At 46.1% G+C, this 27,352-nt stretch overlaps 2 protein-coding genes across 2 annotated transcripts; one reads left to right on the top strand and one right to left on the bottom strand.

Annotated features, from left to right (window-relative positions):
- Positions 1-7,434: 7,434 nt before the first annotated feature.
- LOC135830705 (uncharacterized) lies at positions 7,435-13,125 on the bottom strand. Its single transcript, XM_065342936.1, has 4 exons — positions 12,799-13,125; positions 12,629-12,701; positions 12,297-12,531; positions 7,435-9,627 (listed from the first exon to the last, which is right to left on the bottom strand). Exons 1-4 carry the CDS (start codon positions 12,828-12,830, stop codon positions 8,678-8,680), a joined length of 1,290 nt encoding a protein of 429 aa, XP_065199008.1. The 5' UTR covers positions 12,831-13,125; the 3' UTR covers positions 7,435-8,677.
- A 300-nt stretch (positions 13,126-13,425) lies between these two features.
- Positions 13,426-27,317, top strand: LOC135830667 (rap1 GTPase-GDP dissociation stimulator 1-B-like). The gene is made up of 14 exons (XM_065342897.1): positions 13,426-13,689; positions 17,477-17,596; positions 19,046-19,171; positions 19,824-19,976; positions 20,361-20,492; positions 20,835-20,966; positions 21,458-21,601; positions 21,992-22,123; positions 22,346-22,425; positions 22,817-22,874; positions 25,224-25,349; positions 25,485-25,622; positions 25,810-25,935; positions 26,577-27,317. The coding sequence occupies exons 1-14, from the start codon at positions 13,581-13,583 to the stop codon at positions 26,699-26,701; spliced, it is 1,701 nt and encodes a 566-aa protein (XP_065198969.1). The 5' UTR covers positions 13,426-13,580; the 3' UTR covers positions 26,702-27,317.
- The last annotated feature ends 35 nt before the right edge of the window (positions 27,318-27,352 follow it).

Here is a 27,352-nt window from a genome sequence, read left to right as displayed (position 1 = left end):
AGCTTTTTTGCGTTGCGACACGCGATGCGACGCGATCTGCGATGGACGCGTGCGATGGGAACTCGCGAAATACCATTCACAGACTGAGAAGTCAGCGATGCGACAAAGTCTTCGATCTTGCTGATTTGGGTACGTCACCATGGTATTCGCACGGTTTGGTACAACTACTTGACTACAAGTAACTTGTAGGCAACTCTTGAACCTTTAATACTTTAATACTTTGCTGTAGAAAAGGCCAACATCGTAGATGTCTACGCCAAATCGCTTGTCGCATCGCAAAAGTTCAGCTTGGCTCAACTACATGTACTTCCGCGATGGCCCTGTTGCGGCTGTTGCGCGCGTGGGGTCCGTGATTTTTGCGATTTGGGGATTTCCCGGTTTCGCGGCTGTCGCATCCCGTGTCGCATCGCAAAAAAGCTTCTGTGAAAGGATGCAGTTTACAGGGTAACCGGTTATGCCTTATGGGCCGTTACACGCCCGCTTGGTTGAGAGACTCACCTACTCTACTACTAGGGAGGTTCTGCTCTACGTTTTGGGAACGCGACGCAAAGAATCACGCGAACTTTCTTCGCGTTCCCGTAACGTAAAGAAATGCTGTTCTGCTCTACGTTTCACCTAGAGAAGTCACGTGGAATGTGTACTGGGAATTTCCCCTTCCATATTTGGCAGTTTTCTGCATGCAGTTGATCGATACCCAGCAAATAGTAGTAGTAGTAGAATTTATCCACACCGGAAGCACACTGGACATCGATCTCGTCTTTCATCCAGCAAACGGCAAAGAATACCATTGGACTGGCACAGCCCCCAAAGAAGCAACAGCGTTTCATGGATGATCAGCTACATTCCTGGTCGGAAGAGAAAAAACGGTTACGACTGCTGATAACTACAAGTAGGGATCCACAACAAGTGGCTGATCTGAAGCATCGGCGGAACACCCTCTCACACCGAATCCGGCTGCGAGCAAAGGAACTAGCATCGAATGAGCTGGACGCTCGGGCGAGGGAAGTAGAAGCAAAGAAGGATACAGCACAGATGTTTCATGCAGTCCATCTACTCCAGCGACAAAACAACAGCCTATCACTGTGCATGATGAAACGGGTAGACAAGTAATACAGCCAGTCTCAGTAGCCATCCAAATCACCGACCACTTTTCTAAGCTGTACACACCGGAGCCTGGTGCACTGTTGCTGCGGCGACCGGGCCTTGCCGACCAGGATTGCGCTATTCAGTACCGCCGGCTTGAGGCGGCCTATTTCTGAGGCAGAGGTGACACAGGCAGCTGGAAAGTTGAACAATGGCAGGTCAAGTGGCCCAGATAACATGCCAGGGGAGCTGCTAAAGTACTCACCTGCCCTCGTCTACTCCAGTATCGCCCAGGTCCTCAACTCTGCCGTCGAGACAGGTCTGCCCCTGAACAGCATCGGTAGTGGGTCGCTTATTCCGTTACAAAAGCCTGGCAAATCAAGGGGACCAGTCGCTCACCTACGGCCCGTGGTTTTACTCATAGCCCTCAGGAAGATTCTATCATTGACTGTGCTGCGGAGGATCAACAAGGACGTCAACAACTTCGTTGCACACACACAGAGTGGTTTCCGCCCCAGCAGAAGCACCACAGATGTTGTGTGGTCATACCGATGGTTGGCGGCTCGATGCCAACGCTATCGCTGTGCGCTGGATATCCTAGGCATTGATATGTCAAAAGCGTTTGACTGTATAAGCAGGCCACGGCTCATCTCGGTGCTGGGATCGTTCTTGCAGCCGGATGAAATCCGAATGATCAGTTACCTCCTCCAGGACACCGTACTGCGGGTTGTACTCCCATCCGCTAAGGGCCCGTCATTCCCCACTCTCCGCGGCACACCCCAAGGTGACTCGTTGTCTCCTGTTCTTTTCATTGTGTACCTTGAGGGTGCGCTGCGTGATGTCCGGCCTCTTCTTCTACCACGTCCCCCTGCCGATATCTCCCTGGGGTTACCAACTGAAACTGCCTACGCCGACGATGTGGATTTCGTGACTACTGATGGTGAGAGGCTGAGGACCCTCCTTCCAACCATATCCAACAAGCTCCTCGAATGGGATTTGAAAGTGAATGAGACCAAAACAGAGCACACGCACATCGAACGGCACACTGATCGTATCGAGGAGGAGTGGCGAACCACCAAGAAACTCGGGTCCCTATTAGGTGATGCTGAGGATATGCTACGGCCACAGCAACTGGCAACTGTTGCCTTTGGTAAACTCTGGACGCTGTGGATCCGTAGGTCGCTAGTTTCGGAGGATCTCCGCATCCGGCTCTATAATGCCTTTGTACTCCCTGTACTCTGCTACAATTGTGCAACATGGGCACCAACGAAACAGCAGCTGAGCCGTATTGAGGCCTTCCACCGAAAACAGCTGCGGGCGCTAATCGGCATTGTGTTCCCGAATCGGATTAGGAACGAGAGGCTCTATGAGCGTACCGGCGCGGTTCCTCTCGGCATTATCATCTTGAGAGCTAGGTGGAGGCTCTTTGGGCACGTCCTCCGGCTCCCGGCTGACTCCCCACCATCACTGGCCATGGGAGCGTACTTCGCAGAGCCTCGTCCAGCGGGCTGGAGGGGACGACCAAGACACACACTACCAACGCTACTACAACTTACAAGATGATGCCAAGCGGATTGGACTTTCCTTGTCAAGCAAAGTCGATCTGGAGGCGTTCCGTGCTCTTGCAGCTGACCGAAGCGGTTGGGTGGGCATCTGTGCCCGAGTGGTGTCAGCACCCTAGTTTTTGTCTTCTTTTCGCATATTTCTTCTTTTTCTGAAACTGTTGTGGTCTTTTGTATCTATTCGAAGTGGCTTATGCGAACATTTTTGGCTGGTTTGCATGATTTGCATGCCCATTAATGCAGCTGATGTCTACGCGAACAAGCACATAATAATAATAAATATAAAGTAGAATTTATTATTTTACTAGGGAACTCCCAACAGGCGTTGCCTTTTTACTGGGAACCCTAGGAATGACTTGGTGCTTGTGACAAATGCAGAAAGGGGCTTAGCTTGACGACATCCAGGTGGAAGCATGTTCCATCTGTCTGCTGCCAAAAATGAAATAGCATTTAGGCCGTAACGAGATCCGTACGCATTTTCTCTGCGTGTGCCACAACGTGGAGAACCCCATCTCCGCGTAGAAATCTGGAGCCAAAACACGCGAAGCCGTAGACTCTATAACCCAGACGACCTACTCTTGCTGTTACGTAGTGTATGGCTACAGAATGGAAGCTATACACACGACACGGCTAGCCGAGCCGAAACTGGCGAAAGTAGGTTGTCATCCTGGGTCGAAAATCTTCCGGTATTAAATAAAGAGCCCCATATTAGGATAACACGAATGAGCCTGAGTTTTTATAAGTAAGTTACTAATCGTTTCAAAATTTTGAAGGACGCTTCACGCAGCTTCATTATACTTGAATTGTTTGCAGGCAACCTGCCTACACTCAAGAGAGCACTGCATTTCACACAAATCCATTGGTATCGTTACAACGTTTCGGTCTTTATGACCATCATCAGGAATGAAGTGGACATGGAAAGAACAGCAGTATAAAAGAAGGAGGCAAGCAAGCAAAGCGCGGTACATAGTGACAGCGCGCGTAGAGAAGTGCAAAGCACGTCATGGCGGGTGTGCATTACTACATATACATGACAACACAAGCACAAACGGCGAGGAAAGTAGATACTGCGCTACAGCAGTGATAACAGCCCAGTTCCAGTCTCACACCACCAGTGAGGTGTGTAGAGCCCCGCGCCACTCGCAGTAAGGTGGTGTTATAGCAGATCCCAGCCACTGTTATTGTTAATTTCCGGGGATCGCTCCCTGATATTGATGGCCTCCCGGATCCTCCTCCTGGGGCGGTCACGCTCAGAACCGAGAACCCGGATACCTGAGAAAGCCGTTGCTCCCAGTGGCAATGGGTCAGATGCATGCTTGGCCGCGAAATGCTCACCCAGCGCGGTGCCGCTCACTGTGTTGCGTGCGTCGTCGTTGTGTTCTTTTGTCCTGGTAGCGAGGCTGCGGTACGTCTCTCCGACATATTTATCACCACATTTACACTCGAGGTGGTATACAACATTACGCTCCGTGCATGCCCCTGAACCGGACATGCAGGCGACACAAGCAGCTTTGGGCCGCCCCCGTTTACGGGGCCTGGACGGGTCTACATACCTGCGGCATGGTGGTTTGCGGAGGGCAGACGTGCAAATCATAGAACTAATTACTTAGACGGCGGTTCCTGTAAATCAGCTGGGCATTTATCTTGTACTTCCGGAGTAATTTATGAATTTTGTTGTGGATATACTCGGTGTGAAACGGTAGGTTGAGGGTGACACGGTATTCATTCTGCACTCAGAACGTATGTCCAGGCCCCGTAAACGGGGGCGGCCCAAAGCTGCTTGTGTCGCCTGCATGTCCGGTTCAGGGGCATGCACGGAGCGTAATGTTGTATACCACCTCGAGTGTAAATGTGGTGATAAATATGTCGGAGAGACGTACCGCAGCCTCGCTACCAGGACAAAAGAACACAACGACGACGCACGCAACACAGTGAGCGGCACCGCGCTGGGTGAGCATTTCGCGGCCAAGCATGCATCTGACCCATTGCCACTGGGAGCAACGGCTTTCTCAGGTATCCGGGTTCTCGGTTCTGAGCGTGACCGCCCCAGGAGGAGGATCCGGGAGGCCATCAATATCAGGGAGCGATCCCCGGAAATTAACAATAACAGTGGCTGGGATCTGCTATAACACCACCTTACTGCGAGTGGCGCGGGGCTCTACACACCTCACTGGTGGTGTGAGACTGGAACTGGGCTGTTATCACTGCTGTAGCGCAGTATCTACTTTCCTCGCCGTTTGTGCTTGTGTTGTCATGTATATGTAGTAATGCACACCCGCCATGACGTGCTTTGCACTTCTCTACGCGCGCTGTCACTATGTACCGCGCTTTGCTTGCTTGCCTCCTTCTTTTATACTGCTGTTCTTTCCATGTCCACTTCATTCCTGATGATGGTCATAAAGACCGAAACGTTGTAACGATACCAATGGATTTGTGTGAAATGCAGTGCTCTCTTGAGTGTAGGCAGGTTGCCTGCAAACAATTCAAGTTACTAATCGTACATAGATTACTGTATACATGTACTCACTACTGTAAAAATGTTGTGCGTGTGTCGGTGAGATACCGGTATACGGACTTTGTATTGATGATCTTCCGAAGCGGATACCGTTATGTACTTTTGGACGCTTCCATCTACCGTTTACATTTCTCTTTGCAAAATTCTTTCTGGTGAAGTGGTCTACTAGACTCTCTGGAAAGTATGGACAAAACGTATGCAGCCAGAGTACTATACAGAGTTGTGTACAAATTCATGGCTATGCACGTCCAGGTTTCTTCACATCGTAACCAGTCGGGGAGATGTCCTATTCTAGTACTAGGACATCGCACTCTGAATGAGTCTGATTGGTTACTTGTCCCAGAGTTGTCATGGAAGCGCCGGTCGCGCACACGCGATGAAAAGAAGTGCTGCGTGAGCATTTCTGAATGTATGTGGAGGATGCACGATCGTAATGGCGATGGATTTCTTTCCGAATTGGTCAAGTTTGAAGGAATACTCCGAATAGGCGGAGAATATCAGACATCGGCGGGGATTGAGGTAGTGTATATTCGATTCGCCATCGAACACCCGACCGAATGGCCGTTTTCGTTTGGGGATTTCATGTGGGGTTTCTCGTAGCCACGCGGCGCTTCTTTGGAAACGATTGGTTCTAATTATTTGAATGTTTTGCCTTTGGAATGTTTCTTCACGCCCCGTGCGTTCATTTCGCCCCAAACCTGGCCATGCAGAGGAGGAAGACGAGGCAGCAGGCGCTAGGCGCGTAAATCACTAGTACCTGGAAGATATTATTTGGCCAAAGCTTGCTGTTGGCGTTTTTGATTTCTTGTGTACGACAGCTCTTGGCTAAAACTGGACCTTGGACGGTCTTTCTTGGATATCAACCCAGGACGTGGTGGTCATGGACGTATCGCCATCGCTTTCAGCCAGATCCTTCTGCTGCCTGAAACCAATGGCGAAAGTAAAAACTTTATCGCAGCAGCAGCTACTGCTCTGCTGAAAGTGCGAACACAAATTGCTTCGCCAATCCTCTTGTGCACTTGCAATTATTATTTTCAATGCGACCAAAACGATTCGCTTGCCAGTTCCTTTCTCCAGGCGTCGTACTCCACAACGAGGAAAATAAAATTCGTGAAGGCAAGAGGCAAGATACGAATCTCGACTCACTTGAGGCAAGCCGCCAGGAGAACGACAACTAATTGCTTTTGAGACGAAAGGCCTTCGTTGCGCTTGTTTTGAGTGCGACATGTTCATCTTCCTCGGCCGCGACACAAAGTTTTGAGTCACGTGTCACGATTACCATGGGAACAGCATAGTATGTATGCTGGGGCATGCTGGGTTCCGTGATGTCAAGAGTACATGAAAACCAGAGTGTGCAGCTTGGGGCCTTTTCTGCTATGGGTGTCTGTCACGGCGAAATTCCGTGATTACATCATATTTGGCCCAGATCTGAGGCGGGAAATGGCGTAGTGCGTACAACTGAGCTGCAGTTGTGCAGAAAGAGACCTGCTTGAATCCTGCTTGTACGCACTACATCACTAAAATGATGTAATCACGGAATTTCGCCGTGACAGCAACCCATCCGAGCTGCACACTCTGGTTTTCATGTACTCTTGGTGATGTCCTATCTAGGACATCTCCAGGACTGGTAACGCTAAAAGCTATAAAGCTTAGCCTACACTACAGTCCATTTCAAAACTATAGACGCGTACCTAGGCAAAAACCGTTATGCCAGCATCTATACCACATAAAATCTGTGATCACTTTGTGCATAATTTTTTCCAAATTGGGCGTTTGTTATCCAATCCTTTAGAAACTATAATAAATTATGAGAGTAATTGTGGAGCGATCCTGAGCAATATTCCGAAAACTATTCTCAAAAAGTTCCAGCCAAATTTGAAATATTTCAAAAACCCTACGCGTCTATAGTTTTGAAATGCACTGTAGGGAGGTTATACAACTCCTCGTTTCACATTGTACTAACTTATCTACTAGTACCATAGATCTGTCAAATGTGGCTGCATTTTATTTGGGTTGACAGTTCCCAAACAGCAGCTGTTCGAGCAAGAGAGGTAGAGATAGAGACATAGCGAGGGAGGAAAACACAATAGTCAATATCATTGACATCAAGAGTACATAATGACATGCATATGCAGCTGTACACACAAGGCTAAATGCGGACTGTTCATTACAAGCCATCATCCATGCAGGAGGCCACTCCCGACCGGGTCCATGGATACTGCACTGTACAGCAGAACTCACGACCACACAACACACACAAGCACTACCTCCCAGTCGACTGCAAGGACCAGACAAACATGTAAAAGAGACAAAAACATACTACATATGATCACCTGCCGCGGGGCATTAGAAATAGCAACAAAAATAGAAGTAAATGTCTATTCCTACTCACACAAAATTCAAAAAAAAAAGAGAACAAAAACCAGTAGAAATCTGAAGCCGACCAAAGAACAAGAAAATTCAAAAAAGAGAGGATTTTTCATAGCATGCATGATTCGCTTGACAGCACACACAGACCCACACACACACACACACACACACACACACACACACACACACACACACACACACACACACTTGTGTCAAAATCAGCCAGACACTGGCAGCTGGGATAACAAAACAAAAGAAAGAACAGCTACATGCATGTCGGCGACAGTCTAATAATAAATGGGGACAGGTTATTGAAGAGAGAACTAAGCATAAGAGACAGTCCTACGGCTGAGCATGAGAAAAAAGAGAGTTCGATAACAGCCAGTGAGGTGACATTGCATATCAGAGAGAAAACGAAAAGCACATCCGTAGCTGAAGCAGGTGCAGAATTGAAAATAGCAACGATGCACTGTTGTACCAATGTCAAATTGATGCTGGCACAAGAGATAAAAGACGACGACAACGACAACAAATGTAACAGAAACAGACAGCGACGATACAGCAGAACGCTGGACAATAAAACACCGTACAGTGGCAAGAGCACATGTGACGATAGCTGTAGCTGCAGCAGCAATAGGCAATCAGAATGTGTAGACAAGACTAGCATGAAAAGCAACTAGAGAAACAAGAACAGTCAGCGCGTATTGCCCAGGCATGTCAAAGCCACACCAAAATGTTAGTTGTGTTATGCAATTTCATGATAACAGTACTACTGTACTGCAAGAGTCAGTGGATGATAATTTACAGGCGAGGGGCGCAAGCACCCAAACAGGGCAACGGAGGAATTGTACAGGCCCGGGACAATTCATTTACATGTTAGATGAATGAAACTACATATGACATGGAACAATTTCTTCCCTTGTATATGCACCTAAACGACAATGGACTATGACAACAACTAGTAACCATAAAAGCAAAAAAATACTACAGTAGAAAAGCTGCACATGCCGCCGTTAGTGTTGCACACCCAGTCCGGCCCAGTCCTGGGTGGAATTCTTTACAATGATTGACTTACGTACAACAGAATGTCAAGGTACAGTGTCATGTCTCAAGCGCTCAACACACACGTACGCAGAAATTGTGCTGTTCAGCTTTCGTCCGCTTCGGGTTCGGCCTGCTGGAACTCGGCGACATACAGGCGCTTGTCGATAGTGCTTGGTATTGGTTCGACCTTTGCGCCTAGCTCCTTCTCAACTGTGTAGAGGTTGAAGCGATCGTTGTGGGTTACAAGGTTGATGGCGACACCAAGATGACCAAACCGACCAGCTCGGCCGATGCGATGCAGGTAGGTCTCGGACGTCCGTGGAAAGTCAAAGTTGACGACGACATTCACAGCTTGAATGTCAATGCCGCGGGTGAAGAGATCGGAGCAGACCAAGTTGCGGCACTGCCCAGTTCGGAAGTCGTGGAACACACGATTACGGTGGCCTTGTTGCATCTTAGCATGGATGTAGAAACACGAGTAGCCGAGCTCTGTTATTTTCTTAGCAAGAAGCTCGACGCGCTGTGTTGTGTTGCAGAAGATGATGCTCTGGTTGATCTGCAGCTTGCTGAAGAGTGTGTTGAGGCAATGCACCTTCTGCCGCTCCTCCACATAAGCATAGAACTGTGTGATACCTTTCAGCGTCAGCTCATCCATCAAGTTGATAACGTGCGGGTTCTGTAGGTACTTATCTTTGAAGTTCACTACAGAGTGGGGAAAAGTTGCAGAGAAGGCAAGTAGCTGGCGCTCCTTGGGCATACGTGCTAGTAGCTTGTCCAGTCCATCGCGGAAAAACGATGACAGCATCTTGTCAGCCTCGTCCAAGACCATCATTTTGCACTTTGATATGTCAGCCACATCCTTTTCAACGACATCCAGAAGACGACCAATGGTTGCAACTATTACATGAACAGGCTGCTGAAGACGCACGATGTCATCTCGCAACGGCGTACCACCCGTAGTTACCATCACCTCAGCTCCCATGCGCTTGGACAGCGATTTACAGATCTGGGAGGTTTGCAAAGCCAATTCACGAGTGGGAACAAGAACCAGTGCTGCAGAGCGAGAGAGAGAGCGAGCGAGAGAGAGAGAGAGAGACTGTTACTAACAGAAAAGAGTCACCTGCGCAGGCAAAACCATGAAACATTTTTAAACAATACACAGACATTTCATACGTTCAAGCTTGCATTCGAATAATATATCACGGCTCGCATCAGAATCAGTCAGTCATACTGACTTTTCGCATCCGCAAGACCACAACCAACCCCCTAGATCAAGGCGTAGATGCAGCTCATGAGCAGCGTGAGGCGAGTAGAACCACCACAGAGTGGCCGAAGAGCGAGAAACCCAATTAACCGTGGGTCCCAGTTCAGTTAAGAAACACTTGGTCAAATGTCTAAACTTCTAAAGGCCCATTCACAATGTTACTTTCTGCGACGCGACGGGCGACATACATGTACAACACTCGCGACAAAAAAATGCCTGTTGTGTATTATTGCTAGCAGTCGCGAACTTCGTGAGTTCTACTGTACAATGCAAAGTGCTGCTCAAAGAAATCCAATCGCGTGAGTTAAGGTGGCTGGGGCGGTACAACTTTTTGACTGCATTTTTGAGTTTATCGGCAAGACAGAGATGAAATTTGAAAATGTTTTCTGGTGAATCTCTGGAGAATAGCCTTCTCTAGGAAGTCATCCCCACCTTGCCGATAAACTCAAAAATGCAGTCAAAATGTAATCAAAAAGACCCCTAAAAAGTTGTACCGCCCCAGCCACCTTAAGGGGCGTTCAAGTGTCACTTTTTGATTATTCGAGGAGTTACGTTTTTCTGAAGAGTTGGCTTATTGGCCTCTTCAAAAAAGTCTCCCCTAAACTCCACAACCTCAGCTGATGGGAGGGTTGGATTAGCTTAGAAGAGCTTCGAATATTCCCGCGAAACTGCCTTTGGTATGTATTTCCAGTGGAACCTACGACAAAACCTGCACATACGGAAAGGGAAGCCCGTTTTCACGTGGGAGGCATGCTTGGAAAATCTCATTGCTATGACAATTTCAAAGGAAGTAGTGGCGCTGAAAGCAACCGTTCTATTGGGATACATCAACTATTATCTCTTCTAAGATATTTTTTCGAAAAGGTGGTGAGGACAATTCGAACATGCCGTGAGGCAGTGCACACCCCAGTGTTCACAAGTCTGGGGCTGCACAGCGCCTGGTGGGGCATTGACTCGCTTGACCGAATTTCATTGAGCAGCACTGTAGGCTTAATGCAGTTTTGTGATGATTATGAAGCCTATCCTTTTATAAATTCTCCACTACAAAGCACATGTGGAAGAAAAACCAACAGGATAATAAGAGTACACGAACCAGAGTGTGCAACTCGCCCCAAGCGTTGTTTAGGCCATAGTGACTCACCTTTGTTGCATCTCATCCTAGTTCACACTGTCGTTTTTACCGTGACACCAAGGTAATTTTATTGCAGATTGCCGCTTTTCACACAATGGGGAAAAGCACACGAGTTTTCTGTTAACACTGTAGCGCTACGGTGACTTGGCACTGAAGCTACGGTATGACGGGTTCTCCTATGATCACGAGTATATAAGTCCCGAAGAGTGTGCAACTCTGCATATGGGTCTCCCACGGCGAAAACTCACATCAAGTGTCCCAGGTACGTTTCGTACTACGTACAAGCGAAGGATAGCGTGCGCGCAATCCGAATTTCTGCCATGATTAGGCTTCCGCGGAATATGCTCGTATTTTTACCAATAATTCCTTAGCATTGTTCAAAATTTCGACCGATTATTCCCGTATTAAAGTTCACCAATAATTCTCACAATCATGCGTTTTTTCTTCCTTTTTTTGCAGATACCGTATCGCGTACCGGTATTGTTGCCACTTGTGCGGGCAAAAAATCACGATTCGCGTGAGACTCGGCTGGAAGCTTTCTTTTTTTTTTTTTTTTGAAATACAGCTACAGGGCGATAAATGGCAGGATCACAAGCTTTTTGGTACAAATCAGGGTGTTATACATGTAAATGGAAAATAGAAGAGGGGGGGGGGGGGGCATTGCTCCAAATTTACCGATTACTCCACAAAAATTGCCAACAATTCTCATTTTAAAAATCACAGCGATAATTCCTGAAAAATCACGATTCGCGCGGGACTCGGCTGGAAGCTTTTTTCTTTCTTTTTTTGAAATACAGGGTGATAAACTGCAGGATCACAAGCTTTTTGGTACAAATCAGGGTGTTATACATTGTCATGTAAATGGAAAAATAGAAGGGGGGGGGGGGGGGGGGGGAGGCATGCTCAAAATTTACCGATTATTCCACAAAAATTGCCAATAACTCCCATTTTAAAAATCACACCGATAATTCCCGAAATTATGCCGGCACATTCCGCGGAAGCCTAGCCATGATCATGCTGGGGGGGGTTGCATATGCGCAGTGAGTTTCTGTGAGAGCGCTTTTTATTACTCCGCTGCTCGCTAAAAACGGGCTGGGACACTAAACCACGTGATGTGAGTTTTCGCCGTTGGCGAACCCCATAAAATGGGTATCAGGAGTTGCACACTCTTGGGAACTTATACTCTTGCTATGATACATAATATGACCTAAATAAATAACGCCGCAGTAGTGGTTCTATGCAGCATCGATGCGGAGTTGCACACTCTGGTTTATGTGCTCTTGGTGATAATCATAAGCACGGCAACATAAATACTGAAGTACATACCTTGAATGTGATCAATTTCAGTGTTCACTTTCTCCAGCACAGGAATTAAATAGGCGGCGGTCTTTCCAGTTCCATTTTTCGCTCTGGCAAGTATATCGCGACCAGATAACGCCACAGGTATACTCTCTTCTTGAATAGGGGAAGGGTTCTCATATCCGTACTCGTATATGCCCATCAAAAGATCTCTCTTCAAGTGATAATCTTCAAACTCATTGCCTTTCGTCTGAGTAACATCCTAACAATGAAACACAAGGAATAAGAATGTGAATAATGTTGTTAGAATATCGCTCATTTATAAATTACGCATAGCGAACAGCAAACCAACACCTTACTGTGGTTCGTATTCTGTTGTCTTTGGCTGGCAGAGCTAACTCCTTCTTCCAATCTGAAGCGCTTGCTGCTGCCCTGTTACACGCATAATCATGATTATGGAGAATGCAAATTCAAGAATAATCTACATCATGTCAAAGCAAAATTGCAAAGCAACATGTTATTTACTTACCGATCGCTACCACCCTGAGCCTGAGCAGACATTTCGAAAGCTATGTACTTGTCAATATAGGAGATTGAGTAGAAAACTCGACTAGGTAAGTAAATGGGACGAACCCCTTCTTCACTACAAACAAAATAGAACAGCCTCCGCTTGCGAATTGCAGGGGTTCTATTCCAGATTCACAAAGCGACAAGAAAACTGAGCCAAAAAAACTGCTCTATCTCAAGGATCATGACGCACAAAATTATTATGTGCACGGTCTACGAACCCTCTACGCGGTACGCGGTATGCAGTGAATGCACTGATCTGACTGCATGCGATGCAGCCCAGGCATGTAAATAACCTGATAACCGTGGCAGTGGATGTTTTGATGAGAAGCCACAGTACTCGACAGTGGCCCCACACAGCTTCTGTGTGATTCTGCACTTTCGAGTCAAGTGGCACTGAGCTGTGTGTGAGCTTCCCACGTAGATCTACTGCACTGACGTAGACCAAGGTAGACCATGCATGATGTAGACGATGTGTGACTTTTGAGTGGACCCCGGCCCAGGCCATGTATTATGTACACAGTTACCATGGTCACATGGGGTACAACGCATGCGCGTGAGTGGTGAGGATGGCCAAGTCGGGGACGTCGACGGTCGCCTGAGCTTCTGCTCCTGCCTGAACTGATCAGTGCGGACAGCAATTTTTACTCCGGCTACTTGGACGAGGAGGGGCAGGCAATAGGAGAGACAAACCTCTGTTGAGGTGTAGTGAACCTGTTAGCACTGTAATGCAGCTTTAGGGCAATGGCTGGTCTAAGCAGTTTGAGCTCTGCATTGGAGAGTATTGACAGTGGAAACGAGGAGAAAGTCCAGGATGCTTTGGTGAAAATCCTTTCAGAATGTGACAGCAATAGTAAGTCACTGATCTGCTATGGAGCTGTTATCCGGAACCACTGACAACCTTGTTTTAAAAGTGGGTTCTTATGCGGCAGCTGGGATGTTGTATACAAGTCATGAGGAGGAGATTTGAAGGTTTTATGGTGCGAAATGACCAAGAACTTGTGACACCCACAGGGAGAATATTGCAGAATGAGTGACACTTGTACGGTCACGTCAAGTTTAGGGCCTGTTTCAACAGAAGTTTTGTTGACACTAACGATCACGGATCTGAATCGTGAACCAGTATGGCAGATTGGATTCAACGAGCTATTGATAAAAAGCTCTGGAATCAACAATTGTTGGGGCATTCGTTGTTTATTAGTGTGGCACCAGGTATCACAAATTGTTTCTCGGACGCTTTGCCTGCTGCCCTGTCTTCGGCGTGAAATCCGCCAAGAGAATCGTATTCGCCATTATGAGTTGTATTTCCTTCCCATTTCTGTTAGCCCTTCCTTATCTATAACCATACATCCTCACAACCCTCTCCGAGTGGTCTCTGACCATCAAGAAAAGTAGATTATCCTGTTTTCAGGTAATACTCATGCTCCCTTATTTGGTCATAACTGTGTCGGTGTTGTTCATCTTGGGCATTTTGGAGAACTAGTAGCACGTAGACTGCGTTGATGAGATAAATGTGTACGTCTTATTGACCCTGACTTGTCCCACGCCAAGACATAATTAGTTACAGGTGGAATCCTGACAATTCGAACACCAAAATGCCAGGGAAAAACTTCTAATTATCCAAACATGTACCCACAACACATTATGTATTCGGATATAAGCTCACTCTCACTTATAAGCGAAGCACTACGAAAATTCAGCTCTGATCTGAGCTTTTGCTGTTCTTTTGCCGTGAAATGACAATTGGGTTGACTAGATTTGTCTGAATTTGATACGAGTTCACGTGGAAATAAATACCGTATTAACTCCATTACCGTAATGACGCGCATATAAGCACATGTGCCTATACCCGGGCATAAGCGCACCTTCACAAATAAGCGCATATGCTTATAAGTGAACCTAAACGCAGTCCATCCCGCGGCACACAGACACCACCAAAACACCACGTTCACAGAGTTCAATGTGCATTACGGTATTGCAGTATGTGCATAATTATGCAAGGTACCGGTACACTAGCAACTGAAGCGCATGTGCCTATGCGTGAGACAAAACAACCTGCAAAAAATAGCAAACAACGCAAAAACTCACTCATAAGCGCATGTGCCTTTATGTGCGTCACTACGTAGTGTGCACTGTACACTGGTACGGATCTATCCGTACTATGGGCCTCAAAGGGTTAAAGTCTCGGATGTTCTAGCCTTTATTTCTTTACTATAAATTTATCCTTGGCTCTCCATCTGAGTCCATGAGTTCTACTTGTAGCGTCATAATTTTTTCTTTTTTTGGTAGATTGCTTCCTAATTGGGGCAGTGCGATCTTAGTGCCGAACAAATCAAACCGCCCCTGACATGTGTACTAGCAAACCATTTCAATCTGCGACATCTTAAAGGGGAAGTTAAGGCTAAAATCAAAATTTCACCAGTTGTAGTCTTTGGGGTGCCGAGTCGAATTGTCTTGGACCGCGGAAGCTGAGACGCTCCCTTCCTACTTTAATCCCAATTGAACTCGCACACTTCCACCGAAACTGGGTGACTGCGCCGTACTAGCTGGGGATTTGTATGCAAAATGTCACTAAAAGCGCCATTTCGTTCTTATAAAAGCACGGATGACCGCGATTTGCCCACATGTTGTAGTCTTTTGGACGCTGAGTCGACTGGTTTTGGTCCGAGAAAGCTGCGATGCAGCGTTCCTCCTTTATTCCCAATCGAACATGGTTGAACAAGCGGTCACGTGCTCCTGCGTGCCCAAGTTACCTGGTCACCGCGCCAGTAACCGACAACTTTCACACCAAGGTTCAACTCGAGTTGAACTCGAGTGACAGGAGTGCACCCAAAAGGGGTCAAAACAGGCTGTAAGTTGTACCCTGCAGGCGCTAGGCTGGCACGGTGACCAGGTGACTGATGTACGCAGGAGCACGTGACCGCTTGTTCAACCATTTTAGTGAAATTTTGCATACAAATCCCCATCTAGTAGTAGTAGGGCGCAGTCACCCAGTTTCGGTGGAAGTGCGCGAGTTCGATTGGGATTAAAGTAGGAAGGGAGCGTCTCGGCTTCCTCGGACCAAGATCATTCGACTCAGCACCCCGAAGACTACAACTGGTGAAATTTTGATTTTAGCCTTAACTTCCCCTTTAACGGGTATTTAGGCCACACGTTTTTATTTCTATGTTTCTCGTCACCCGCACGCATACGATTCAGGAGTCTGGAAGAAGAAAAAAACTGTGCTGCACTGACTGTGCATGTGGAGACCAGCACACTCATGCACATGTACATAATGTGGCCTGGCCTGCGCGACACATGATGCGAGGTCGGCATTTTTTGTGTGCAATCTAGCTGCACATGCACAGATTGTGATAGAAGCTCCTATGGCCTACCACATACTAGTCGCTAACTATGGATGCTATTTTGCATGGTGTATTGGTGGATTTTAGTGTGGACAAAGGTCTACAGTCCATTTCAAAACTATAGACGCGTAGGGTTTTTGAAATATTTAAAATTTGGCTGGAACTTTTTGAGAATAGTTTTCGGAATATTGCTCAGGTCCGCTCCACAATTGCTCTCATATAGTTTCTAAACGATTGGATAACAGACGCCCAATTTGGAAAAAATTATGCACAAAGTGATCACAGATTTTATGTGGTATAGATGCTGGCATAACGGTTTTTGCCTAGGTACGCGTCTATAGTTTTGAAATGGACTGTAGTAACCCTTTTTTTATTTTGTGGTCATTTTTTATTTTTTCCACCTCTCGCATACGTTTTTAGATTTTCAGGGGACGAGAAACATAGAAATAAAAACGTGTGGCCTTAACTCAGCACCGCTTTAATGACTTGTTTCATGTTAAAATTAAACACTTGATTCTCTGAATCTTTCCAGCGTTGCATACCAAGGTATATCGCACATAAATAATAATATTAAAAAAAAATTCACGGTTCGCGTGAGACTCGGCTGAAAGCCGAGTTTTCCGCATCCGCCATCGCACATAGTGCACTCACATTTTTCAACTCTTCATGAAGCGAAAGCTATTTCGTCATCAAAAAGTTTCGACAATAGAGAGGTTCTGCACAACGAAAATTCGAACGAAGTTTCGCGACAGGCCTTGCGAAAATGTGTACGAATTTTCGCACGAACTTTGTGTTCTGCACATTTTCGTAGTTTGCACGCGCCAAGTGCACGTACAACATGACCCAATCTCACGAAACTTCCTACGAAAGTTCATTTCGCGTTCCCTGCAAGTTTCGCGTCCAAAGTTGCGAAAGTTCGTGCGAAGTTTCTCACTTCATGACGTGGAGCGAAAGTTCGTACACATTTTCGTTTTGCAGAACCTCTCTAATGTGCTTGGATATTCTTTCCTGGTTTACAGTACAATGTTTTCCGTAGCAGACTCCAACATTGACGCTTTGCAGAATGACGTAGAAACGTTTAGAACCTCAACAACCACACATCCACGCCTTTCCCCATGCATTTTTTGCTGAAAATACTTTATATCTTGTGCCAAAAAGAAGAGAAAAAAACGATAAAATACCGCAATTGGGAAATGCAGTGGTATTGTTTCGAGACCCATGTGAACATAGCATGTATCAGATCGGTGTACATCAATGTTCATTGCCTCAATTCTGTTTTCTTGTGTCTGCATCCAGATGCTGTTGGTGCTGATTTAATAAATTGTGGCATAATGCCCGCCCTTGCTGCTCTGGTGAATGCTGTTCCCGCCTGCCAGTCAAAGATTGCTGATTTGGTTGCAACACTCGCCAGAACTGGTAAGATGATGCTTCCCAATGCTCCTACTGAAGTACAGTGCTGCTCAATGAAATCCGGTCGCGTCACTCAGTATGCGCCGGGCGTTCCGCAGCCCTAGACCTGCGAAACGGGGCAAGGCGCAAACTTGAGCGGCGCTACTGGATTTCATTGAGCAGCACTGTAGATTTGATGTGCTAGTATAGTGAACAGTCTGATGTATTTTGAGCTTATAAATGAGACGGCACTGGCCAGGTGTTCCCTTCAATGCTTCTGCGTTGAATTATTTGGGGGTGTGCTCTTATTAATATTATTGTTTTGTTGGCTCTCGGGAAAGGGGAAGAGTGAAAGCAAGGGTACGTAGACCAGAGCGTGCAGTTCCTCATCTATGCTGTACAAAACCGGACCCAATCGTGAATCATGGAAAACCCGTTATCCCGTAGGTTCAGTACTAAGTCACCGCATCACTGTGATGACGGGAAATTCGCTTGCGTTTTCACCTTTTCTGTCCCCGGGGAAAATCGCGGGAAAAACGCGGCATAATTTGCGGTAAATATGCGGTGAATACCGCAAGTTTGCAGTTGATATGAGGCATTTTTCAGTGAGTATGTAGTGAAATCAATCAGTTACAAGTCTCTGGTGTAAGCACTCGTCATATTTGAGTACATAGCCGCCACTATGAGACGTTGCTGACCGAACAGTGCACTGTGTGTACGTGTAGTGCAACAAAAAAGTTCAAAAAACGCGGGAAAGTCGCGGAAAACGCGGTCATTTAGAAATCGCAAAAACGCGGGGGGGGGGGGGGACGCAGCGGCGGAATCGCGATTTTCCCCGGGGACAGCCTTTTGTTCGAGCAGCAATGCGTAGCAGAAAATTACCTTGGTAATAATAAGGACGTTTAGCGATGCGAAAATTCGAACTTTTGGTGAGGGTGATATTTCGCGAAAATCTATTTCGAAAAAGAAAACTTGTGAGGTTTAGCAATGCGAAATGACTTTTTCTCGAAGTTTGAATCTTATAGTACCGTACCGTATATGCAGGTCAGTCTCAAGCAGGGGGCTGTAAAATTACTACTCCCTGTAGTCAAATGCGTACCGAGAAAAGAGAAAGTTACTTTCGCAAATCACTGCAACTTCGCGTCCAAGTTTTCGAAGTTTCGAGCTTTTTTCCTGTACTCATTCCCAGACTCGAATTTTCTTTCGAATTTTCGCGTTGCTAAACGTCCTTATTGTAAAATTACCGGTTTATGTACTCTTGGTGAAAGTGCGAGCATTGTGAATGTGTAGACCCGTAAACGCCAGAAACATGCACGTTTCTTCCACTGTCGGCGAGTTGAGGGCTTTGGAGGATATTCCAATTTATTGTGATGACAAAAGAACGCTTCTCCATATTTTAGCAGATTTTCCTATTAAACTGTTCACACTATGTCACTCAGTACTTTCTCCCTTTTTTTGTGGTTGTTTGTTGTGCAGAGACTGCAAGGTCCCCAGCTGTTCATGCAGGTCTTGTTCCTCTTTTGGTTGACGTATTGCGATCTGATGACAAAGAAAAAGTTAAACAGTCGCTGCGAGCATTGGGAAATATTTGCTTTGACAATGGTAAGTACTGATGGGTCTTGTGTAGTCTCTCTCTCTCTCTCTCTCTCTCTCTCTCTCTCTCTCTCTCTCTCTCTCTCTCTCTCTCTCTCTCTCTCTCTCTCTCTCCCCCCCCCCCCCTGTTGTGCGGCGGTTGCTTAAACTGCCCTTGCCTGGCCTACACCCGACTGGACCCAATCCGTAACTCTGTGGAACAACAGACAGTACAGTCCTATACAGCATGCCACTTGGCCCAAAGACTGGATGGCGCAATAGGTTAGATAAGGGGAGGTTGAGTGTATATGCGTGAAGCTCGGAGCAACATTATTATACCGTTTTGCCCACTGTTCTGCTGTAGATGAGCTCCATCCCTTTGGCATCTGTACATTTCCCCCACACTAGGTGCACCATTAGTGGTTTATTTTATCCATACACGTATGCTGTAATGTCTTGTCGGTCTCATATAGAAGCCTGGTTTGAATACAAGCCGTGTTTTAGTGTGGGTATGTATGGAAACATCTGGTTCGTATAGAAGCCTAGCTCTGATGCTGGCTTCTACAGAAATATAGCCCGGCTTTAGTACGCTACATTCGATATGTCAACAGTGTTGTGGTGAAATATGTTGCGTGCTCAGTCCTTTTCTTTGATTTCTATATGCTTTCTACTGTGTCTCCAGATGAAGGAAGGGAAGCATTGTTAAGAGCTGATGGTGTTGTTGTCATTGGTGGAATACTGGAAGATGAAGCAAAAGACGAGACAGTACAAGAGGAGCGATTGGAGCTCTTCAGACCCCTGTGTGGATGTGTGCTTAACATGATGACTGGCTATGGTAAGTTACACCTGAACTCGAGTAACAATGCTCTGCTAAAAGTAGCTCGAGTCTCTTTGTTTCCAACCTGACTTGTTCATTGAGTAGCCGAGGTCTAGCTGCTCTCAGGCATGTACTGGCCATAAAATGGTGCTTGTGATCTGGGATCCGAAGTGTTGATGGGATGTGCTCATTGTAATATTGTGGCGTGTATGGTGGTGTGCCATGCTGTTGTGTTCCTTTTCATCCTGTCCCTCTGTATATAATTCTCACAAAGTGCTTAGGAGCTGCGTGTGCACCGTGATCTTTGTGGGAGGTGGTGCTCCTGCGGGTGCAGAAAAGTCAGTCTGGCTGACTCTGACTCGAACCTTTGTGTTGTGCACCAATCTGCAATTGTTCTTGCAGATGCCGTTGCGGAAGCTTGTATCGAGGCCGACATCCCAAACAGTATAGTTCAGATTATAAGACATCATGGCAGTACAGATATTGGCCTGTGCAGGGTGCTTATCATGACATTGGACTCAATCTTGGAAGGTGGTAAGTTAGTGTGATTTGGCAATGGATACTGTTGACTTGGATTGCTGGCTTTGTTAGAGGTTGTGGTAGCGTAAAGTTATTTTGTGTATTGAAAAAGCACATAGTGTGGACATGTGCCATTACTGCTAATGGTCTTCTTTATGGCTGTTCGAAAGGAGCTCTATATTGGTGAGTGTCCTGAACGTATCCTTGTATTTATGACTGTTCGGTGATTACTCTCTCTCTCTCTTTTTCACTTGCCCTTGTTCCAGTCTAAGCTGTCCAAGCTGACTGTGAGATAAAATAAAATGAATTCTGGTGGTGTTGCTTACCTGTGCTATTAACTCTTTCTAACTTGTACAGCACAAGAGCCCGGTGCAAATGCTCTTCGTGAGGCTGGTGCCGTCACGGTGATTGTCCGTCTTCTTGGTGCTGTTGAAGATAGCAGTGTGAAGGAGCTGATTATTGAAACGCTTGCATCTGCAGCACAGAATGGTGAGGTCCACTTGCGCTCTCCCACTTCTCTGAATCTATCTTTCTTGTGTACGTGGCGGGGGGGGGGGGTACTTGAATTGTTCATGTGTTTTATTGTGGTTTTTCTTGGAATTTGAAATCAGAGTCTAAAGTTATTTCATACATACTGTAGTGTCGCGTATAAAAGCAGGACCTGTATAGAAGCCGATTTTCCAAAGCGTGCCGTGACACAGAAGCACGATTTGAATAGAAGCACATGTACTTGCACACTACATGTGTGACAATGTACACTGTACCGTGTAGACTGAAGATGTTGACATGTAGAAGCATGTTTTGAATAGAAGCACGGTTTGAACCCCGGCTTATACGGCCGTAAGCACCTGCTTTTATTCGCGACATTACAGTATACTGGACTGCATTGCCTATACTGGACAACTGTACTTAGCATGTGATTTGGTAGGTGTGGCTAGCATCCTGACTTGTGCTTTATTTGTTTATTTTGTTCTATCCAGAATTGTGGCAGTTGGCTCTGGCGGCACAGGGATGTGTATCACATCTTCTTCGGCAATTCCAGCTAGATGTTGACGGTGCTGTGACGCTTACCTCAGATGTGTCGAGGAAGGTCATGGACCTGATTGTTATGCTTCTCACAGGAGGTCAGTTTGCATTCACTAGTACTGTCAACAGTGCATACACCCCAAGAGTGTGCAACTGTCCTCTACGTCTATCCAGTGCTGTAACAGCAGAGTTCAAATCGCATGACATGGTTGAATAGGTTACGGTGCAAAGTGATCACCAGTGAGCTGTACCCAAATCATGCCCAGGGCGCTAATAATGTGTACGTGATGTGAAGTTGTGCCATTGCAGACCCCATAGACAGCAAGACTGGTGTTTCACTCTTGATTCCTCAGAATGACATGGTCGACTAATTTAGTCAATTACTAGTACGCAATATCCAGCATCTTTGAAAGTGACATGCAGGTCTGCTTCGATTAGTGGGTGCGTCAATTTGCTTCCTTCTGCTCCTTTTTGCTGTGCCTGTATAGATGAAAGTCTTAGAATTCTCTTCAGCCAAGGAAATGGACCTATCTTACCTGTTGTTTGCAATTGGCTCAAATCATCTGATGAGAAAGTGCTATCGTCTGGTGCTCTTGCTATCGGCAACATGGCTCGATCAGGTGAGTTTTGCTTGTGTTTTTTCTTAATGTATCCAACATCCCTTTTCATTTTAATGCTGCACCTATGTGCCTGTGTGTGTTGTGACCATTGGTCTGTTTTGGCTTTTGCCAAGCTAGTCCGTGGAGCTTTCCAACTTCTGCTGCAGTATGATATTGCTTTGAATGACAGTGTGATTACTTGTTTTGCATCCTGGCTCTTCCTTCATCGTGTCTCCGCTGCAGATACTAATTGTTCTGTTTTGTTGGAAAAGGGAGTCCTCGCACTCCTATTGGCCGTTTTGGAAAAATATTCTTCTAAAGAGGTAGGTGAACAAAGACTCAACACTGCCAGTTCAAAAATCAGTGCCTATCATGCTGTGCATTTTTTTCGATTTGTCATGTTATTCGCACATCATTTCTGGGCTTTCTGAAATGCAGGTAGTATTCCTTTACACTGACTTGTGTGGTCTTCTTTGTTGCATCACTTTTTGTGCCACGGTTTACTCCAGTGATGCTCCCCAAGGAGAAAGGGAAGGGTAAAGGGCGTAGTGATGTCAGTCTTCGGCTGCGAGCACCCATATGGCCATGTCATGCATTTGAGCGGTACCAAGAGTACACAACCCATATCTACTCTTGGTACTGCAGTTACGTATGTGGTAAGTTAGAAGTTGATAACGTGCCTGACTGAAGTCCTTTTTGCTGTGTCTCGTGTAGGATAATGTTGAAGTCCTCCACGGAGCACTCAGTGCGATTCGCAACCTATCCATGCCTGGTGAGTCTTGTGCTATATACTCCCATCCCTTTCCCTTCTCTTCTTTGCCTGTGTAAGAAAAGGTTTTCACATCCACGTTGCCACAGGCTTTACAATTGTGTTTACAAACACAACCAGTTTATGGAGTTTTCGCTTGTGCCACATCACCATCATGCTTGATTGTACAAAAGGGGCAGATGCAGTACCTTGCGGGGAGGGTGAGAATGTAACTGGACGGGCTCCGAAACCTCGTTAGCTGCATCCATGTTACCCTCACTCTGGATAGTGAGTACCCGGTCGACCGTGGGTGTCGGCACAGTTCATTGCATGTAAAACGGGTAATGCGTACATCACCGCATTTGTTAGTACATTTTACTGTCCAATTTGCAGTTTAGGGGGTGATTATATGTGCAGCTCCAGCCTGGGCTGGTTGACAGGCGGGCTGGCCCGCCTGCAACGGGATCTTGGGGTTGTTCACAAATCCACACAAAACCTGTGGTGCGTTAACCCTTTGTGTACCAGCCCCATCTCGAACCGTACCATATGGTACGGTTCGCTGCACTCCAATCAAGCGCGCCGTTCCCCGCCGCCGTAGCTCCGATCGAGCCGCGGTTTTTTGCGCTTGACAGCTGAGATCCCACTGAAAATTTTGATGTATGATATGGGTAGGTTGCCATTTGAAAGTATGGAGAACGAACGCGTTCAAAAGTATGCTTTTCAGCGCAAACAATTGTCGCTGTTTCGATCGTGTTCTTGCTCAGTTTTTCTGCTTGTAGCGAAGATGTAGCTTGTTCTAGGTCATGTCGACGTCTTCTAGACGTGGTGGACGATTGGAGAGATCGGCTGTGGCGATATCGCGGAATGCGACTCGAAATTGAAAATTTGTATCGCTGATCCCATCGCAGTATTCACTCTCAAAACAGGAGCGAGAGGGAGGGCAGCGATGGCCTAAAATCGTCAAGGCAGGCGTAATTCACCAGCCAGCGACTGCTTCTTGTCTTCTCTTTCACTTACCTGACGCTGGATGTGAGTAGCTGAAGAAAAATATAGATTTCGAATCTGAGACAAGAATTCAAAATTTGCAATTTTGAACCAATTGTTTTACCTCAAATGTGTGACAATATGACCATTTCCCTGGTATGTTGTTACTCTTCATGCACTGAGACAACGCTTATGAGATTGTTTTGTCCCTATGTTCCCAGTACACGAGCACAAACTCATTCTCAGTCTATTTGTTTGTGATACCCTGTTTGGTCAGAAATATGCACAATTGGCGCGTATCTTTGGTATTCCACCTATGGCCTTCATATACTACTGCATGCTGTACCAATATCCATGCGTACCTGGGTGCAGTGATACATTATGGAGTCAGGAAAACACAACTTGCATATACAAAAGTTGTCTAGATTTCATACCATGGTTGCTTCTTTGGCTGCGATAGCCCCTTACATACATTAGATGGCTGGTACATAAAGGGTTAACATGGCAAGCGGGCGAAGCCGGATCCCGCCTCGAGGCACCCGGGATCCCGGCTAGGGGGGCCAGAAAAAGCACAATATAAACAGACGAGCCCGGGCAAGAGTTGTATTATTATGAGGTTGACACTGTGTTCATACTACAAAATAGGTACTTTTACCTTTTGAGGGAAGTTATAAAGAGGATTCCCGATATTGTATTGAAAATCTATGAAGCTTTTTGTACAGCAACAAGAAGGACGTGCTGTGAGCACTGTTTATTTGTCGACATGCATGATTGTATTTTACAATTGAAGGGGAACTACTTGCGAAACACTTCGATATAGACAAGTAAAATGTGAAAAACAGGAAAAAGAAATGAGGTGATACAACACACCAAGCATGTGCCATAGCGCGAAAAGAAATGAGCAGAAGAATACATTGTGTGAGAAAAAAAGTCTTTAGGTTTATAACATGAGTATGGCTTGCAGCCCTGCGTTTCAGCCCGGGGCAGCACACTACAATCGCAGTGTGTTCGTTGCACACTCACAACTGGCTGGCTTGTGCTCAGCGCATATAAACTCACTGCGGGCTGCGACCAGCCCGGCCGTGCACATGTAAACACTTTCGGCGGGCTGGCCCGCTTGCTCCAGCCCGGGCTGGAGTTGCACATATAATAGGCCCCTTAGTTTAGTCCACAAACACCTCGCCAAAGCTCTTTGCCTGTGTTTGTGCTGTACAATACTATTGCAATATAAAAGAGAAAATTGCTATCCAACGTATTCTGTTGTGCAGTTTATCCATCTGCCGACCATGTGCGTGGTACTTTGAATTTGTTTGCTGTCCATGTAGTTTATCTTTAAATCTTGTTTGTGTGTGTTGGTCCCCACCACTTATTTCTTGTCAACCTTTCCAGCTGCCAGCAAAGAGCATCTAGCCTCCAAGGATGTGCCGAGCCAAATTGTTCCACTTGTCTACCATGTTGCTCAGCCAGTGCAGCAGAAATCGCTGGGAGCACTGCGACTCATGGTTGACGGACAAGGTATGTTCCTTTGCACTGCGTTGCCGTTTCCATTTTGCATTCCAATTTTACTTTCTTGCCTGCTCCCTGCCTGCTACTTCGGTTGACGAATTAAAACCAGTATGTTGGTTTCCTTTTGTTCTGGTGTTGTCTTAGAATCTGTTGCCACGGCGCTTGGATCTCAAGCTGAGCTTGCAGCTCGTCTTGTGGACTTGTCAAGCCATCCGGATATTGGTGTTTCTTCAGAAGCACAGCGTCTTATAGCGTCATTGATCAAAAATTCTAGAACTGACAGTGAGTATGTGTGTCTATTTGGTGGTTGGGAGGAGTGAGATCTCTTGAGGTTATGGCAGGTTATCACCAGTTGGTTCGTGTTCGTATTGTTTGTGATTTGCAGCAATGGGGGGGGGGGGGGGGGGGGCTTTTGATGGCTTGTGGATGTTATGTAAATTTATGTCTGTTTTTGTTTTGTGTCTTGCAGCTGTGGGTAGTACTTTTTTGGCGGCTGATGTAGTAAAGTCACTTGCCGCTCTTGGCGAGTCTCAGCACGTCATCATGGTTCATGAAGCCATCATGGCGTGTAATATATTGGTTGTTGCTTGCAAAGGTGAGTTGCTCGCTGTCATGTTTGTATTTTCGCATCTCCTCTGTGGGGGATAATCCTTTTGTATACAATTTAGTTCAACTTCTTGCTGGGACTGTGATGTGAACTGTGTGTGTCATTTAGTACTTGTTCTTTTATTTCACTCTTCTCTCTGTGTTGGGAAAGGTGCTTCCTTTGCAGACCTAGTCAATTTGTTCTCCCGTATGCCTTGTGGTTCAACCACGGTCAACACCTTTGAAGCCCTAAATCGTTTTTCCCACTCGAGAATACAGTTGACTCCTGCCAAGAGTTCATGAAACCCAGAGTGTGCAGCTTCTGACTTTTTCTGCATGGGTGTCACAGTGGCCAGTGAAGGTCCCTTGAGTGGTCGGCCTTAGGCAGTTTTCACTACGCTTGTTTTGCATGCTCCCCTACAAAACATGGTTTGTTAGATATGTACACGAAAATAAGTTGCTACAGAGGGTCCATTTTGTATGTGTTGAAACCGGGACAATGGTTCACTTTATGCCGAAATTAATTATGTGAGTTCGTTTTAAGTGTGGTTGGCTGTATACTGAAAAATCCCTAAATGATGCGAATGGTTTTGTCCCAACAATCTTTTAAATCAGTTTTGCTTGCATGCCCTGCTTTGTTCTACTCCATAGATTCTGCGCCAGCAGCCATGCGTGACGGAGGCGTGCAGAAGATAGCTACTGATATTGCAAATGACCCTGAAGTCGGTGTTGAGTTGAAATCCAATGCTCAAACACTAGTTGATGCTCTTCGGTAGTGATCAACTTCGCGACATGCACAAGTTTATTTATATAATAATGCAGAACGACAGATTGTACAGAATTCGTTCAGCAAGCTGCAAAGTGCATTGCTGAGGGAGGCTTCTAAGAGCTGCTGGTTGAGCTGTAGGAGGACAGCTAACAGCTTATTCTCGTGTCCATAGTATAGCCTAACAATCTTTCCCGCGTCCTCCCGTTTGTTTTTAGCTGTTTCTGTTAAGATGCTGACTGCGCATAAATATTATATATTCGAATATTTATTGCCTTGTGCCTTTACACTGAACCTCCTACCTGTTTCCATGAATTATTTGATAGGATTAGCATGACGCCCACATTAATATTCTACTTTCGGAAAACCGCATAGAATTTGTTTTGTGCCATTTTGAAGCTCACCTCATCAAAACCATTCTTTCCTTAGATCAGTTAGTTCATTTTGTTTACGTATCTGTTCTTTTTTTTTTGTTTCATGTGGCTTGTTGCTGCATGTACCATATTGGGTTGGCACTTGCAGGAATATCAATGTAAGTGTTTTGTTTCTCTTCTTGCTCACTGGAGCACAGACACAGTCCCACACCACACAAATTACGGCGCACGCCAAGTTATGTTTGTACAGGATACCTTGTGCTCTCCTCCTGGCTTTGGCTGAGTCG

Source organism: Sycon ciliatum, chromosome 1 (genome assembly GCF_964019385.1).
Source record: "Sycon ciliatum chromosome 1, ocSycCili1.1, whole genome shotgun sequence".
Lineage (NCBI taxonomy): Eukaryota > Metazoa > Porifera > Calcarea > Leucosolenida > Sycettidae > Sycon > Sycon ciliatum.
Note: the sequence above shows the minus strand (reverse complement) of the source record. Positions and strands in the feature narration are given on the sequence as shown.

Excerpts from the sequence above, each read along its gene's own strand:
- LOC135830705 (XM_065342936.1), bottom strand. The coding sequence starts at position 12,830 with ATGTCTGCTCAGGCTCAGGGTGGTAGCGATCG. Across the intron at positions 12,702-12,798 it reads GCTCAGGGTGGTAGCGATCG|GGCAGCAGCAAGCGCTTCAG; the intron begins GTAAGTAAATAA and ends TGCGTGTAACAG. Across the intron at positions 9,628-12,296 it reads TGAAATTGATCACATTCAAG|CACTGGTTCTTGTTCCCACT; the intron begins GTATGTACTTCA and ends CTCGCTCTGCAG.
- LOC135830667 (XM_065342897.1), top strand. The coding sequence starts at position 13,581 with ATGGCTGGTCTAAGCAGTTTGAGCTCTGCATTGGAGAGTATTGACAGT. Across the intron at positions 20,493-20,834 it reads GGACTCAATCTTGGAAGGTG|CACAAGAGCCCGGTGCAAAT; the intron begins GTAAGTTAGTGT and ends TAACTTGTACAG. Across the intron at positions 22,124-22,345 it reads CGGCAACATGGCTCGATCAG|ATACTAATTGTTCTGTTTTG; the intron begins GTGAGTTTTGCT and ends TCTCCGCTGCAG.